At 48.8% G+C, this 18,150-nt stretch overlaps 1 protein-coding gene across 1 annotated transcript in view; it reads left to right on the top strand.

Moving 5' to 3' along the window:
* The window catches only part of LMBR1L (limb development membrane protein 1 like), a 98,823-nt gene that overhangs the window by 67,370 nt on the left and 13,303 nt on the right, over positions 1 to 18,150 (top strand). The window contains exons 7-14 of the mRNA XM_075336934.1: positions 1,325 to 1,393; positions 10,199 to 10,263; positions 10,385 to 10,457; positions 10,547 to 10,630; positions 11,763 to 11,839; positions 16,866 to 16,943; positions 17,032 to 17,105; positions 17,281 to 17,371. Of these exons, the coding sequence (XP_075193049.1) occupies positions 1,325 to 1,393; positions 10,199 to 10,263; positions 10,385 to 10,457; positions 10,547 to 10,630; positions 11,763 to 11,839; positions 16,866 to 16,943; positions 17,032 to 17,105; positions 17,281 to 17,371 (611 nt within the window). The remainder of the gene's footprint in view (positions 1 to 1,324; positions 1,394 to 10,198; positions 10,264 to 10,384; positions 10,458 to 10,546; positions 10,631 to 11,762; positions 11,840 to 16,865; positions 16,944 to 17,031; positions 17,106 to 17,280; positions 17,372 to 18,150) is intronic.

The following is an 18,150-nucleotide window of genomic DNA, read 5'->3' as shown; positions in this document are numbered from 1 at the left end:
TGCGGGAATCCCGCAGCAAAAACAAGTGCACGTCACTTCTTTTCCGCACATCGCTGCGGGATTTCACTCCATTGACTCCAATGTTAATCATGAAATCCCGCAGGGAATAACGCAGGCAGCAAATTCTGTGCGGTTCACTGCGTTTTCCTGCGTTATTCCCTGCGGTATTTCGCGGTTTACCTCCGGTAATGTACATCGCTTGTCTGCGGTTTGCAGGGAAGTGAAGTCATTACATGAAGAGGAAGCAAAGCAGAGCGTAAACACAAACACATCACAGACACAGACACAGATAGACATCACAGACACACACACAGACACATAGAACACACATAGAAAGAAAACGGAAATATAGAAAACAAAGAACGTGGGCTCCGCTGCATATTTACCGTCCAGCCGAGGTAAGCACACAGCGGCGGCCCGGTATTCTCAGGCTGGGGAGGGAGAGGGGCAGGGGTAATGTCCCCCGCCTCACTCCCCCTCCGGCAGCCGAGAATATCAGCCGCAGCTGCCCCGGCACTGTCGCATGCATTATGCGGCAGCACCGGCGTGTCCTCGGCTCTTCTTGCCACCGTGTAGCAGTGGCAGCAAGGTAATACAAGGGGTTAATGATGGTGGGGGACCACCGCCATTAACTCCAGGCTTGATCATGGCAGTGTCTATGTGACAGCTGACATGATCAACCCGTAAGTAAAGTGAAAAAAACATAGACACCGAAAAATCCTTTATTTTAAATAAAACAAACAAGCCTCGTTCACCATTTTATTAACCCCTCCCGCACCAAAGCTCCGGCGTAATCCACCGCTCTGACGTAATCCACAGGTCCTGCGCTGCTTCCATCCAGCCGCGACTGTCACAGACACAGCGCTGAATGAAAGCAGCAGACAGCAGAGGTAATTACCGGTCATTTCCCACGGCCGGTAATGTGAACTCACTGCCGACCGTGGGAAATGCAGCGATCTGTCATCTATCTATCTATCCCTCTGTTTGTCTATCTATCTATCCCTCTATCTATTCTTCTGTCTATCTACTATCTCAGAATTAAATGACTTTTTTTTTTTTTTTTCAATGTGCTTTATTGCATTGAATGCAATAAAGCACATCCCAACCCGCACGCGGCAAAACCGCGGTAAAACCGCGGCAAACCGGGTGCGGTTTCCCGCGGTTTTTTACCGCGGGTGCGGTAATCTTTGAGAGCATGCGGAATTTTCTCAAGAAAATTCCATTTCCCAGTGCGCACAAGGCCTTAAGGTTTTCATGTGGTTCGGGCCCATCTTGTGTGAGTATAACCTAATGGACAGCTGACAGGTTTCCTCTTGTTTTTCAGACCTCTGGGAATATTACCTCCCATACCTGTACTCTGGCATCTCTCTGTTTGGTGTTCTGCTCCTATTATGTAAGTACAACATGAACGTACACGTTTCTACCAGGAAGGCATCTGTGGCATTCTGCATCACGCACACTTAGCTGAGCTGTTACTGTAGATGTACGTTCAGCTACGTAGCCTCCATAGTTTACAACAACAGTGTCCTTTATATTTTCCAGCCCTTTACACTGTATTAGTAAATTAATGTCACTTTTTAAGATTTTCTATCCTGCTGCATTTATGTACGTCCCCCCCGATTATCTATTGAATATTATTATTGTGTTTGGTTATAACACCTATATCACAATCTAATTAGTGGAAACACAAACCATGAATTAAAACCACACCAAAAACTGCCATTAGTATAACATTATTTGCTTCTTTATTGAACAATAATTAAAAACAGGTTGTCTCTACAAAATAAAACCCTAAGAGATGGGGAGATGGAAAAATAAATATATTGGGAACATCAGGCCGGACAATGGTAAAGATAGAAAAATAAAGCCAAACCATAATTGACCAAATAACTGTAGTAAAGACACAAGTGTGTCAGTGATGCATTACAAAATTAATCGCAACATATCACATATATGAAAACCAAAAGTGGCATGCATCACAATACATCACAATACTAAAGACACAAGTGTGTCAATAGTGATTTAAGTAAAAAATATATATATATATACATCGGTCACATAATGGTTACTGTGAGGCAAACCCTGGGATATGAAGATGAATTATGACTTCCAGTCATAATCGCTCTCATCACTCCCTGGCAGTGCCCCCTCCCTTCTTGTTCTCAATGTCCACCATCTGGGAAGGTGTCACATCCCACTTACACCTCCAACAGCCATCTCCTGTGATATGGAAATGAGATGATGTGGGAACAATGGACACAGGATGACTCCCTGCCGTGACCCTGTGGTAGGGGCTGCTATCTAATTAGCAAGGCTATGGAAGTATCCAGACAGAACGACTCCAGTAAAAAATGGTTCATATCTCGCAAGCCATATTTCCGATAAATATGGCAACCATAAAAATGGTGTCTCCGCATGCGGACGATGCTGGCACACCCTTTTTATGGGAGCAGGACCTGGGGAAATACCCCAGGCGTGATATCAGCCAATGGGGAACTAGTAGACAAGTCATGAGTCCTCTCGTTCTGTAGCTAAATTCATAGCTGTCACAATGAGAGCGTCGGCGTCCGCCTACGACGCTCCCAGGCCAAGTTATGGCCATATTCCATGTTGTGGATTTTGTCCATAACTCCAGCCAGGGGTGGAGCAGTGCTCCCTCTGAGGTCACTAAGGTAGGAGGGGACCTGGATTTGCCCAGGTTGATAACCCTACTTCGGCCATTTTCCAGTGTTCTTTCGCTGGGGGTCACGTGTAGGAAACATCTGTGGGAAGGATCCTAGAAACCTGGCCTACAGCGCCCCCCTGTGGCCAGACGCACAAGGTAACTGCTGGAACTGTGTATGCCTGTTTGTAAACCATGCTTTGATTGTAACTGTACTCTGACATATGTATATTCTGTAGATCCCCTATTGTATATATTGTAGTTCTAGTGTGGCTTTAGGCCGATTAAATTATATAATTAATCTTGGGCTGTTCTGTTATCTCGATCTTGAATCCCACGTCTGTGTGTTCGGCTAATAGTTACCGTGAATCGGTTGGTGGCAGCGAGTTGTGCCAAGGATTATTGTGGGGAGGCCAGTGAGATTCGGGGAGGTTTTATATATTCCGCCCGCGGAGGTCGGGGGAATATATACCCTACTCTCACCGGGGACCCTTCAATAATCGGCATAAGTAGTATAGCGGCCTCCTTGCTTATTGTCGGGCAATTCCATAATTGGCCTGACTATAAGAGGGGCGCTAGAGAGCGCGTCACGTGCTCTGTCTGTCGGTCGGGAGGTATAAAGGAGGGGTGACCCCCCACTTGTTACCCCCCGATTGTGACGTACTGGTAGCCAGCGCGGGGGATTTCTGAGTGACCCCCCCGGTGGTTCGTGACATATTGGTGGCAAGCGGTGGGATCGAGATAATAGTGTGTGTGAGTGTGAGACCCATACTCCCAGACACTAAAGACTGCCTGCAGCAGCTGTGGCTGCTGGGGTCTTCAGACCAGACCAACACTAGAGTGTCAGAGTGCAGATACTGTAAGGTGTGTGGAGGCATCAGGTGTCAGTTCTGTGTCAGTGACCAAAGTCTGCAACAATGGCTGAGAGCACCAGGAGCAAAGCCAAAGGAATGGCCGATGCTCAGGCCAGAGACGATGAGGAGGTTGTCCACGAGCCCTCCAGGAGCTCGACGCCAGAAAACCGTTCTGCAGAGGACAGCGCCCAACCTGGCAATTATGGACAAGATGAGGAGCAGCTCACCCAAGGGTCCTCAACGAGCCAGATGCCAGCCCTCCGCTCTGCAATGGACAGTGAAGCACCAGGCTCCGCAGCGGGCCGCAGATCACCACGTGCCATTCCACCGAGCCTGGGAGGCTCGGATAGCCTTCTTCAAATGGCTATGGCCCTTCTCCAGGCTGGAGACCGGGATACCTACGAGATACTCATGGCCGAGCGTGAGCGACAGGCAGCGCGTGACGCTGAGGCTGCGGAGCGGCAAGCAGTGCGTGAGGCTGCGGAGCGGCAAGCAGCACGTGAAGAGCGCCAGGCAGAGCGTGACTACCAGCTGCAGCTAGCTCAGCTCCGGCCCTCATCAGCCACACGTGACCTTCAAGACACCAAACTTCCAAAGGTCCGTGTTGAGGACTTCCCAGTGCTGGAGAAGGATGGAGACTTGGACTCTTTCTTGACTGCTTTTGAACGGACTTGCCTGCAGCACCATCTGGACAAGGACCAGTGGGCCAAATACCTGACCCCCCCGTTTAAGGGGTAAGGCCCTGGATATCCTTGGGGACTTGCCTGCTGAGGCAGATCAGGGCTACGACACCATCAAGCGGGCCCTGATCCAACAGTACAACCTCACTCCCGAGTCCTACCGCAAGAAGTTCCGGAGCCTACAGAAGGGACCAAAGGACTCCTGGGCTGACCACCGGCGGGCACTTGCCCGAGCTGCCGACCACTGGACCCGAGGCCTGCAGCTTTCCACCGGACCGGAGATCCTGGACTTGTTCATCACGGAGCAACTCTTGTGGAACTGCCCTGAGGATCTCCGCCAGTTCATCCGAGACCAGAAGCCAAAGGGGTCCACGGCTACAGCTGCCCTGGCCGATGACTACACCAACAATCGGGCTCCTGAGGCCAGGAGAGCAGCCACCAGCAGCACCTGGAGAGGGGGTAAGATGAACTCTGCGACTGCCCCACCTGCCCCTAGACTGCAGGGGGTGTCCCCCTCAACTCCCCTCTCCAGGCCCGTGGCAGAACCAAGACGGTGCCACCAGTGCAACCTACCTGGACACTTCAAGGCCATGTGCCCTCAGCGTCCCAAGGCCCCGGCTCCGTCCCCGTCCCAAGGGCCGCCCAAGGTGTATTGTGTGGGTGGGGGTGGTGGTAGGTCCCTGGACAGCTTCCAACCTGTCACCGTCGGCCGGTCTGTGACCATGGGACTGCGAGACAGCGCCTCGGAGGTGACTCTGGTGCGGCCTGAGATGGTGTCCCCCCAAGACTTGATCCCTGGAAAAACCCTCGCTGTCTCCGGGATTGGAGGCATTGACCCGGCGCTGCCTGTTGCTGACATTTATGTGGACTGGGGCGCAGGGCGAGGGGTGAGGGAGGTGGGGGTAACTGATCGGATCCCCGCAAACGTGCTACTTGGGACAGATTTGGGGCAGATAACCTCCCAGTTTGGGCCCCAACCAAGGGCTGAACCTTCAGCCAGTACTGACATGCCTCCGGACAATGTTAATGTGTTATCTATGAATGATGTAAGGGAGGAGGGAGTGAACTCTGATATTTCTGCTTGCATAGACACCATAGACACACACACAGCTGCAGCTGTGACAGGGGAGGGGGTCAGAGAAAGGTGTGACAATGCCTCTACAAGTAATCAGCCTGTGAGCTGGGATCTGTTGCCCTCTGCAGGGATAAGCAGAGAGCAGGGTGCTGCAGGGGGAGGACCAGTGTGTGGGGTGGGGGCTACCACAGCAAATGTGGGGTCCCCAGAGATTTCACAGCGGGGTTCTGTTGCTGCAGGAGGGGAACAGGCAGGTGAGATTGGGGCCGGTCCAGGAGCGGAAGTGCTCCCAGGTAAGATCTCGGTGCATGGTTCCCCCACAACCGGGGTGTCAGGAAGCCAGGTAGGTCTGCCTGAACCGGCGACTTGGTCAGGAACGGAGGAGGAGCAGGCACGACCCACGGTCGCAGCGGCTGTGGCCGCTGTCACCCGCAGTGGGAGTGCTGGAAGCCAAGGGGCCTCCCGGAGGTCCGATAGCTCTTCCCCTTCTGACCAAGTGGCAGCCGAGTCAGGTGGAGGCCAGGACACAGGTCCCGGGGTACTGACTGAAGATGTGACAGTCTCGTCGATTCTGGCCACATCTAGTCAGGGGTTTCAGGCAGCGTTAGAAGCTGACGACAGCCTGAAAGCTCTTAAGGAGCAGGCGGCACAGCCTCCCTCGGACTCGGACCCGGAGCGAGTGGTCTGGGACCAAGGACGGCTGTACCGGGCCACGGTCCAGCAGGGTTCACCGGAGGCGTGGCCCAGGGACCGACAGTTGGTGGTACCCTATCCGTTCCGGACGGAGTTGTTGCGGATCACACATGAGATTCCGATGGCCGGACACCTAGGGATCGCTAAGACCAAGGCCAGGTTAAACCAGCATTTCTACTGGCCAAAAATGGGGGCCGATGTGGCTGCCTACTGCCGTTCGTGTGAAACCTGTCAGAGAGTGGGGAAGGCGGGGCCACACCCCAAAGCCCCACTAGTATCTCTGCCAATCATCGATGAGCCTTTCAGGAGGGTGGCTGTGGATCTGGTCGGCCCGCTGGCCATCCCCAGCAGCTCCGGGAAACGCTTCATACTGACGGTAGTGGACTATGCCACCCGGTACCCAGAAGCAGTGGCCTTGTCGTCCATTCGGGCTGACAAGGTGGCCACCGCATTGCTGGAGATTTTCTCCCGAGTGGGTTTTCCCCAGGAAATGCTCACTGACCGGGGGACCCAATTCATGTCCCAGCTGATGGAGGCCCTCTGTAAGCAAGTCCAGGTGCGACATCTGGTGGCCAGCCCGTACCATCCACAGACTAATGGCCTGTGCGAGCGGTTCAATGGCACCTTAAAGCAGATGCTTAAGATGTTGGTCGACTCCCATGGGCGTGACTGGGAGCGGTATCTCCCACACCTGTTATTTGCTTACCGGGAGGTTCCACAGGCCTCAACAGGATTCTCACCGTTTGAGCTCCTGTACGGGCGACGTGTGCGGGGCCCCCTGGCTCTGGTGAAAGAGGCTTGGGAAGGGGATTTGGCCACCCCTGGAGTGTCGGTTATCGAGTATGTCATGCGCTTCCGGGACAAAATGCAGGCCTTGACGCAACTGGTACACGACAATATGTCTCAAGCCCAGGCCGATCAGAAGCGTTGGTACGACCAGAACGCTTGTGAGAGGACCTACCAAGTGGGTCAAAAGGTGTGGGTACTGGTCCCCGTACCACAGGACAAGCTTCAGGCAGCCTGGGAAGGCCCATACCTCGTGTACCAGCAGCTCAACCCTGTGACGTACCTGGTCACCCTGGACCCTGCCCGTGGAAGGCGGAAGCCCTTCCATGTGAACATGATGAAGGCACATCATGAGCGGGAGGCATGTGCGCTCCCCGTGTGCAACCTGCTATCCCTCTTGGATATGCTAGCCCAGGTTAGGGCAGGCGGATCCATTGAGGATGTGGAGGTTGGCCACCAGCTCTTGGAGGACCAACGGTCCCAGCTGTGGGCCACCCTACACCCCTTCCGGGGGTTGTTTACCAACCAGCCCGGAAGGACTGACTTGGCTGTCCATCACGTGGACACTGGGGATCATCCCCCGATCCGGCGTTCAGCATATCGGGTCTCCCTGGAGGTGCAGCAACACATGCGCCAGGAGATTGACGAGATGCTGAAGCTGGGGGTGATCCAGGCATCCAACAGCGCTTGGGCCTCGCCTGTAGTCCTCGTCCCTAAGAAGGACAGAACCACTCGGTTCTGCGTGGACTACAGGGGGCTCAATGCTGTCACGGTCGCCGATGCGTACCCAATGCCACGCATCGATGACCTGCTCGATCAGTTGGCCGGGGCTCAGTACCTGACCATCATGGACCTGAGCCGGGGATATTGGCAGATCCCCCTGACTCGCAAGGCCAGGGAACGCTCTGCCTTTATTACCCCATTTGGACTGTACGAGTCCACGGTGATGCCATTCGGGATGAGGAATGCCCCTGCCACTTTCCAGCGGATGGTCAACACCCTGCTCAAGGGACTTGAAGGGTACGCGGCCGCGTACCTGGATGACATTGCCGTCTTCAGTCCCACCTGGGAAGATCACCTACAGCATCTAGCACAGGTGCTCAGGCGGATCCACCAGGCAGGTTTGACCATCAAGCCGGGAAAGTGTCAGCTGGCCATGAGCGAGGTCCAGTACCTCGGTCACCGGGTAGGCGGGAGAACACTGAAGCCCGAGCCTGAGAAAGTGGAAGCCATCGCATCCTGGCCCACCCCCAGGACCAAGAAGCAGGTGATGTCCTTCTTGGGGACCGCTGGGTACTATAGGAGGTTTGTTCCATGCTATAGTAGCCTGGCAAAGCCCTTGACGGACCTCACCAAGAAGAAGCTGCCCTCTGCAGTCGATTGGACAATGGACTGCGAGACAGCCTTCCGGGCCCTAAAGGACGCCCTGTCCAGCCCGCCCGTGCTACAGGCAGCCGACTTCACGCGGCCGTTTGTAGTACAGACCGACGCCAGTGACTTCGGCCTCGGTGCGGTGCTCAGCCAGGTGGACTCTGCGAGCCAAGAGCACCCAGTCTTGTACCTGAGCAGGAAGCTGTTACCACGGGAAGTGGCCTATTCCACGATGGAAAAGGAGTGCCTGGCCATAGTGTGGGCCCTGCAGCGTCTGCAACCCTATCTATACGGGCGCCACTTCATCGTGGAGACGGACCACAATCCCCTCAGCTGGTTGCACACCGTCTCTGGGACGAATGGGCGATTGTTGCGATGGAGCCTTGCGCTCCAGCAATACAACTTCACCATTCGCCACAAAAGGGGCCGTGACCACGGTAACGCAGACGGGCTGTCCCGACAAGGAGAGGTCGCGGACGGGCGCACGGGGGAACACCGGAGTGTGCTGCCCCCTAGCGCCCTCAAAAGGGGGGAGGTGTGAGGCAAACCCTGGGATATGAAGATGAATTATGACTTCCAGTCATAATCGCTCTCATCACTCCCTGGCAGTGCCCCCTCCCTTCTTGTTCTCAATGTCCACCATCTGGGAAGGTGTCACATCCCACTTACACCTCCAACAGCCATCTCCTGTGATATGGAAATGAGATGATGTGGGAACAATGGACACAGGATGACTCCCTGCCGTGACCCTGTGGTAGGGGCTGCTATCTAATTAGCAAGGCTATGGAAGTATCCAGACAGAACGACTCCAGTAAAAAATGGTTCATATCTCGCAAGCCATATTTCCGATAAATATGGCAACCATAAAAATGGTGTCTCCGCATGCGGACGATGCTGGCACACCCTTTTTATGGGAGCAGGACCTGGGGAAATACCCCAGGCGTGATATCAGCCAATGGGGAACTAGTAGACAAGTCATGAGTCCTCTCGTTCTGTAGCTAAATTCATAGCTGTCACAATGAGAGCGTCGGCGTCCGCCTACGACGCTCCCAGGCCAAGTTATGGCCATATTCCATGTTGTGGATTTTGTCCATAACTCCAGCCAGGGGTGGAGCAGTGCTCCCTCTGAGGTCACTAAGGTAGGAGGGGACCTGGATTTGCCCAGGTTGATAACCCTACTTCGGCCATTTTCCAGTGTTCTTTCGCTGGGGGTCACGTGTAGGAAACATCTGTGGGAAGGATCCTAGAAACCTGGCCTACAGCGCCCCCCTGTGGCCAGACGCACAAGGTAACTGCTGGAACTGTGTATGCCTGTTTGTAAACCATGCTTTGATTGTAACTGTACTCTGACATATGTATATTCTGTAGATCCCCTATTGTATATATTGTAGTTCTAGTGTGGCTTTAGGCCGATTAAATTATATAATTAATCTTGGGCTGTTCTGTTATCTCGATCTTGAATCCCACGTCTGTGTGTTCGGCTAATAGTTACCGTGAATCGGTTGGTGGCAGCGACTTGTGCCAAGGATTATTGTGGGGAGGCCAGTGAGATTCGGGGAGGTTTTATATATTCCGCCCGCGGAGGTCGGGGGAATATATACCCTACTCTCACCGGGGACCCTTCAATAATCGGCATAAGTAGTATAGCGGCCTCCTTGCTTATTGTCGGGCAATTCCATAATTGGCCTGACTATAAGAGGGGCGCTAGAGAGCGCGTCACGTGCTCTGTCTGTCGGTCGGGAGGTATAAAGGAGGGGTGACCCCCCACTTGTTACCCCCCGATTGTGACGTACTGGTAGCCAGCGCGGGGGATTTCTGAGTGACCCCCCCGGTGGTTCGTGACAGTTACACAAGTGGCATATTTACCTATACAAAAGAACGGCAACCGAGGTAAGATAGCGTCCCCCACACACTCAACGCACGTTTCGCATTCATTAATGACTCCTGGATGAAGCATTAATGAATGTGACAACCTGTTTTTAATTACTGTTCAATAAAGAAGCAAATAATTGTATACTAATTGCAGTTTTTATTGTGTTCGGTTGCTAATTTCTTTCTTTTTTTCCCCCCCATGCAGTTTGCACTCCATTAGGACTGTCTCGGATGTTCTCGGTTACTGGAAAGCTACTTGTCAAACCTCGGGTGAGTATGTCCTGATCACGACTGGTCTTTATTCATACGTATTTGCTGTGTTTGTATTCACATGCACAAAGTAATACTGATCTTTCCTAGCATCACTTGTCTTTTTTTTCCTTTTTCACAGCTCTTGGAGAACTTAGAGGAACACCTAAGCTGTACGGCATTTGAAGAAGCAGCCATTTCCCGTAAGATCTCAAGTAGGTACCTGATCTGTGAAATTAGGGTTTCTGATTTACAGACATTTTCATTTTGTGTCTCCTCTTATTTTGTGGCTTTTACATTTCAGCTAAGGCATCTTGTTGGCTGAATCTAAACATGGAGGCTCTACAGAAAAGACTATTGGCTATTAAGAGCCACAGAATTACATTAGGTGAGATTTGTATGTGCTTTTGTGAACTGTTGAAAAACCCCTATTCACATTATTTGAATGTCATCCGAACCCACCGATTTCAATGGGAAAACCTGGCCATTTGAGGTGTATGGGGCATTTTGAACTTCCCTTGTCAGATGATGGTCTGAAAGAGAAAAATCAGGCAAATAAAATTTTAACGGTCGGATTGTTTAGTTTTTTAGGGGAGATAGGCTCCAGTCAGATGTCTGTCAGCATCTTTCTCCTCTCTGGCCACTGAAAACACATGAACACTTGGCTGAGTGTGGGGAAGTTGGGACAAATGGCTGTCTGTTAGGCAAAACTATTGATTAACATGTACTTTGGTCATGGGAAAACCCATTTAAGGATGCCATTTCTACAATGGGTAACTGCTATGTATTGTATCACTGGAAAACCTGAAGGAACATTACACATTTCTTTAAAGTGAATGACTTCAGGTATTCTGTTACATTGTATAGTAATTGTCTCAAAACTAAGTGGAATTGCATTTATATAGCTATTACATATCTGTAATTCAGAGTCTGTTCACAAAAAAAAAAGTTAACTTTGCTATTTAAAGTGAACCTGACACCTGATACATGCTGCCCTATCTGCAGTTAGCATGTGTCAGGCATCGGCTGCAGGATCTTAACCAGGTGTGTTTGACTCTGCAGCGTTACAGAAAGACAGCCTTTAAATACCATCTGGACCGAGCCGCGCTGGAGACTAGTCAGACAGGCGGGTCCCTGGCAACTTTCCTCTGACCGTTGCCTGGAGTGACAGGTCTCTCGCTCTGTGTACAGGGCAATGGGTGAGGATCCGCCTGTCTGACAAGTCTCCAGCGCTGCCCTGTCCTTTCACCTGTCAAAGTTTTCTTTTTCTCTGAAATGCCTAAGTGTTTCAGATTCAAACATACCTGGCTGGGATAACACAGCCACTGGCTGATTCAGGCGCTTGTGTTCCACTAAGACACTAGTAAAGCTAAGCAGTCAAGAATTCTAATGAAACGCCGCCATCTAGTGGCCACACTTGATATGTCTGAAGTAGTAAAAATGTCAAAGTTAAATTTGGTCATTAATTAGTTAACATTCCTTAATATACTCTTCACAAATTTTAATTTTATTTGTTGCAGAGATGAGAAGGAAAGCCTCCCCATGGCAACGTAATTTGGTTTACCCCTTGGCCATGTTACTGCTTCTCGCACTCACGGTAAGTGACTTGCAGTATCTTCTGATTTCCAGAAGAGATATTATACACCGTAAATGAATCTGACCTGGTTAGCTTATGTTAGTTGCTTGCAATATACATGCACTTGTATTGTGCAGTCACCTCTAAGCTGTTTACAACCAAAATACATCATAAGCATAAAACAATGAAACTAGAATATATAGTCAAGGCTAGAGCGAAGATCTAGTTCAGATATCTGTTACATATGGGAGTATAAACTGCAGGTGGCATTTCCATGAAGTGCTAAAGAATGTGCTTTTAATTTTGTAAGCCAGGTTTTATTGGTATATGTAAAAGTATGAAAAGTATGCCATCAGGGAAGGGGTTAAAAGGGGTTGTCCAAACCACTGCAGATATTACATTGTTAGGATACAGCAAGATGCAGTGTCTGCCTGAAATTAGCAGTGAGCTGCACAACCCCTTTAACTGTTGATTTCACTATAACTGTAATTTCTCGGTTGCGTCATTGGGGGACACAGAACCATGGGATTGTCTGCTGCCACCTCGAGAAAAGGCTGTTGAAGGCTCTGGATGAGTGGAAACGTTCGTAGGTGAATAACAGGAATGGATTAAGCAATGGCCGTCTCTTCACCTTTTTTTTTTTTTTCTTTTTTACTGCATGCTACTACCTGAAGGCTAACCCTTGTATAACATAGAATAAAAAAATGGCTCCTCCCCAGCAGACGTTAGCTTGCCTACTAGCCACTGGACGCCTCAGCTTTTTCTAGTGTCAGTTGGAGGAGAGGTCTGTTTCACACTTGTTGTTGATTAGATTAGGTGTTAACAAACATCTTTTTGTTTATCTTTTTCTGATGTCTGTTTTTGGGTAACAGAGTGTAACAATACTCTCCATTTCACCCACGTAGCGATGGAGAGCAGTGTCTGTATTATTCAGTCTGTATCCTCTCTCTCGTCTATTTGGCTGGACCGAGGTTCCTGATGCGGAGGTTGACTTACAGGGTGGAGGGCCGTATGCCAGCTGGCTCCTGCCCACTCACCCCACATAGCGTGCATAGAGTAAAATAGAGCCGGTCTTCAGGACAGGTAGGTATTACCCTGTTGTTGTCCCCCTCCTTTTTTATCTTAGCAACTCTGAGGAGGGGGAGCTTGAGTGGGGGACTGTTTGCGAGGTGCCCTTTTGCTGCCTGGAGTGCTGCCACTGTCCATGATGTTGGGGTGGGGAGTTCCAGGGGCAAGGGAGGGGGTCACGCAGCAGTTTGCGTCAATGCAGTTGTCTGATGATTCTCTCTCCCTGCTAGGTTAATGGCAGTGATCGTGTTATTGGGCTTTGGAGGCGAGTTTCTGGTCATCAATACCTGGGTGCTCCTGTACATTCAGAGCTGCCGCTTGGCCATGTGCTGCGGCTGGGCATTCTTGGGCAGGTTCCTAGTTGCGCAAAGCTTTGCTTCACCCCTTCCACTCCTCTCATTCCTTTTGCGGCAGCGCCATATGTTGGAGTGGATGCCAGCTACACGCTGGTATTCCTCACCTCTGCATAACACCTCACTGTAGATTCAGCAGCTGTTTCCTTTACAAAGGTGCTCTCTCATTAGACCTCAGACCAGTTAGGCTATTCCCATTTGGGAGTTCACTCTTTTGGGCCCAACAGTGGCATCTCTCTCTGCTCATCGGTCTTCTGTATTTTCCCTCTTTCTGTCTTCCATGTGTTGGAGTCAAGAGAAGACCGTGTCCGCTCTCTGGCCCAACCTGCTCTAGTTGCCTATTATGCATGTGCTTGGTTTAGTAGCAAGTTCTCTACGGGTCAATCTTATTGTACCATCTGTGCTCATACCCCCTCGCAGATGCCTGCTTAAGGGTCCTCAATGATTGGTGATGAGAATGTGTCACTTTCTTTATAGGCTTGTGATCTGTCTTTGGCGAACCAAATTTTTTCTCCATTGAGGGGCGCATATTAAGCCTCGCTTGAGTCCTGGGATCTTAACCTGGTTTTAGAGGCTCTTCACTTTCCCCACTTTGAGCCCATCAGACAAATCTAGCCACTGCTACTGGCTTTCCTTATAGTCATTACTTCCATCAGAAGGGTTTCGGAACTGGCGGCCCTTTCTTGCTGTGCTCCCTACCTCATTCTTCACCCAGATAAAGTAGTACTGAGGCAGTTTGTGTCTTTTCTTTCTTTCAGCCTTTCATCATAATAAGGACATTGTCTTTCCTTCCTTTTGCTCCGTCTCACCCAATTAAGAAGAGATTGCACAGTCTGGATGTGGTCAGGGATGCATGTTACTACCGTGCTTCCCCGAAAAAAGACCTGGTTTTATAATATTTTTTGCCCCAAAAAATTCGCTAGGGCTTATATTCGGGGTAGGACTCATTCTTAGGGAAACACGGATGGGGGTAAGTTTACCCCCCACTCCACCCTCCCCAAAACTTAGACTTATCAGACTCCAGACGTCTGCGTTGCTCCCAGGTACTCCTCCTGCGATCTTTGGCGAGCGTTCCCAGCAGGTATACTCTACGCGGTCCTCCCCTACTTCTGGCCGATATTCACATACATCAGATTACACGCGCACACATTAAATCGCACACACAATCACACATAAAATCGCGCGCGCACAAACACACACACTCACCACATCCGGCGATATCTATTGCTTCCGGCCAGCAGGGAAACCTGGGAGGCAGTGCGATGGAACACATAGACGACCTGGGGTGGGACGCATCAATGCGTTCCACCACAGGTCCTCTCACTCTATTGCACTGCATCTCAGGTTCCCCTGCTGGCTGAAAGCAATCAGTATCCGGTTGTGGTGTGTATGTGCGCAATCTGATGTATGTGAGTGTCAGCAGTGTGTATGAGCAGACGTGGTGAGAGTGTGCATGTAATCTGATGTGTGATTGTTCCACTCCAGGTCCTTGATGCATTCCATGGCAAGTCCTCCCGTTCGGTGTATGATGGCAGGGCCTTCTTTCTTCTCTCTTTTGGTGATGTCTGTTTTTTATAAAAAAAAAAGTGTCATGCAGTATTCTTTAACTATTTTAGCTTCCGAACTGCGACTAGGGCTTATTTTCGGGGTAGAGCTTATATTTAAGCCTTACGCCGAAAATGCTGAAAATTCCTGCTAGAGCTTTTTTTCGGGGAAACACTGTACTTATCGGCCACCGACTTGTTTAGAAAATCTGATTCTTTATATGTCCTGCTTAAATGGACCTCTCAGGGGTCAAGCTGCCTCAAAACCAACTATTGCCTGTTGGATCAGAACAATTTATAAGCCATTATTCAGGCTTATAAATCAAGGAACAAGGTCCCTCCTTATGCATCAGGATGTATTCTATGCAGGTAGTGGGAGCTTCCTGGACGGTGCATCACTGGGCTTCTGTCCTACAGCTCTGTAAATAGGCTACCTGGGCATCAGTTCATACCTTTTCAAAATATTACAGGGTCCACACCTTTTTGCTTTGGCAAATACAAATTGGGGCAGGAAGATTTTACAGGCTGCTTGAGCCTTTCTAGTAAGATTTATGGCGCTAACAGAATATTTACTCTTTTTCCCACGCTAGTGACCGCTTTAGGGCTTCTCATGAGGAAAAAACAAAAAGCCAGCACCAAATGTGCACTTCAGCACTAAACATTCCAAACTGTACTTATTATAAAAATTTTGAGATTTTTGGCAAAAAATTGCAATTTCTTGAGCTGCCTCGCCACGTCACGGCAAATCTCATTTGAGGCAGTCCTACACTAAAATACTTTTATAAAATGTGCCATACGGCCTCACATATGAATAGTAGAACTGCTCTCAGCAGCACTCACCTGGTCTATTTCAATCCCGTACCCATGACTGAGTCATGGCTGTGGGCGGGACAGGTCCAAGCAAATGCTGCATGAAGTAAATAGCCTGTGGACAAAGCCTGATGACTTAATGTGAACAGTCACCAACCGCCAAAATCTAGACAGATGGAATACATCCCAAATTGGGGTGCATAGCAAGGTGGAGGTCAACCACCGACCAATTCAATGAGGAAAAAACAAAAAGCCAGCACCAAATGTGCACTTCAGCACTAAACATTCCAAACTGTACTTATTATAAAAATTTTGAGATTTTTGGCAAAAAATTGCAATTTCTTGAGCTGCCTCGCCACGTCACGGCAAATCTCATTTGAGGCAGTCCTACACTAAAATATTTTTATAAAATGTGCCATACGGCCTCACATATGAATAGTAGAACTGCTCTCAGCAGCACTCACCTGGTCTATTTCAATCCCGTACCCATGACTGAGTCATGGCTGTGGGCGGGACAGGTCCAAGCAAATGCTGCATGAAGTAAATAGCCTGTGGACAAAGCCTGATGACTTAATGTGAACAGTCACCAACCGCCAAAATCTAGACAGATGGAATACATCCCAAATTGGGGTGCATAGCAAGGTGGAGGTCAACCACCGACCAATTCAATGAGGAAAAAACAAAAAGCCAGCACCAAATGTGCACTTCAGCACTAAACATTCCAAACTGTACTTATTATAAAAATTTTGAGATTTAGGGCTTCTCATGTTTGTGTGTCCCCCAATGACGCAACTGAGAAATGTAGATTTTTGGGAACGTAAAATCTGTTTCTCATCAGTCTTCATTGGGGCACACAGCTTTCTCCCTTGGTTGTTGGTTGGGCATTTTCATTGTTCTTCTCTTGATGACTTTCTATAATCTTTTAGTTACTTTAGCTTCTTTTACTGCCTTGTTCCAAAACTGATGATGCCAGTAACTAACAGGCAAGGTATAGTCTGCTAGGAAGGAGCCAATTTTTAATACTATGTAATACTAGTGTCAGCCTCCTGGTGGCTGCAGACTATTCCATGGTTCTGTGTCCCCCAATAAAGACGAACGAGGAACAGATTTTACTGTGAGTACCAAAATTCTACATTTGGTTACTTTTTTTTTTTTTTTTCAAGTTAGTGCTGAACACAAAATAGTTGCCATTGTTTAAACTACCTCCTGATTAATCTAAACATAAATGCTTCCTGAGCCTTGCTCTAATATTGACTGTTAATTTTCCTGAAGGGCATCTCTGTGCTGATCGTCTGCTTCCACATCTTGGAACTTCTTATCGATGATGCTGCCATGCCAAAAGGGATGCAGGTACCTAGAACATTATACAAAATTCTGCTACAATTTTACTATTATTCCCTGGATCTTATAAACTGAAGTAATTGACATTGTTCCACAGGACTCTCGGCTTGGGAAGGTTTCTTTCTCTGTCTTTGGGCCTTTTGGAGCAGCTGTGCAAGTCGTCCTCATATTGTATCCTTTGCATAAAAGAAAATGTGAAGATGTATAGACAGTTACATGTATCAGGGCGATTGTAAGTTGGCAAGTAGTAAAAAAAACAACTAAATATGAACATTCTGGGCTTCTTGCGAATCAATCCGTGTAAAATCACAGTACTGATGGATATGAATCCTTAACTTCACACCAGCTACTTGATGGCCGCCTCAGTCGTTGGGTTTTACAGCTCTCCGTTCTTCATACGTCTCCTGCCTCAGAAACACAACACAACCATGACCAAAGTATGACGTTTTTACTTGTCTTTATTTGTGGTGATTTATTTTAGAAAGTGAAGAGCAATTCTAAAGTAGACGTAACTGTAGTCTGTAGAAAATGGCTTGGTCAAAAATGGAAATCCCATAATAATAAGCTATTCGCATTGGGGCTAATCGGACATTACACAGAGCAAATTGAAATCAGTGTTGGCCCTTCGTATTAAAGAGAACCAATCCCCAGGATTTTCGTATATATCCTAAAGCCAGTGCTATACTGGCACTATCAGGCGGATTCTATACATACCTGTAGTGGGCAGCTCGGATGTTTAGGTTTTGAAATGCAAGAAAGTGAAGTTTGTAAAATCATCAGCTTCTTGAGTGACAGTTGCACTGGAGCAGATCATATATTCAGAGTTATCCCCTGATTATTCATGATTAATATCTCTACATTTTGTATTTGAAGGAGTCTTATGAAACTATAATATTTATTATCTGAAATTAATTTAACAATTCCAATCAAGCGCTATCATCCCACACATCCTTGTGTGTCAACATGTAACACTGCATGTTTTAACGTGTTTTGTATATGTCCTGTAAATTTTCACTTTTTTTGTACTTAATCATAATAATAAAAAAATGTATCAAAAATGTGAAATTACTCCTAGTCTCTTGTTTAAATAACAGTTGCACTGGAGCAGATCATATATTCAGAGTTATCCCCTCCCCCTGTTAGAATTAGCATATGTATTATACAAACGACACACTTTGTATAGGGCTATGTGCCCACGGGAGATTAAACCTCCAGG

Source organism: Anomaloglossus baeobatrachus, chromosome 2 (genome assembly GCF_048569485.1).
Source record: "Anomaloglossus baeobatrachus isolate aAnoBae1 chromosome 2, aAnoBae1.hap1, whole genome shotgun sequence".
In the NCBI taxonomy this organism is placed as follows: Eukaryota; Metazoa; Chordata; class Amphibia; order Anura; family Aromobatidae; genus Anomaloglossus; species Anomaloglossus baeobatrachus.
This window is presented reverse-complemented; position numbering and strand designations above follow the sequence as displayed.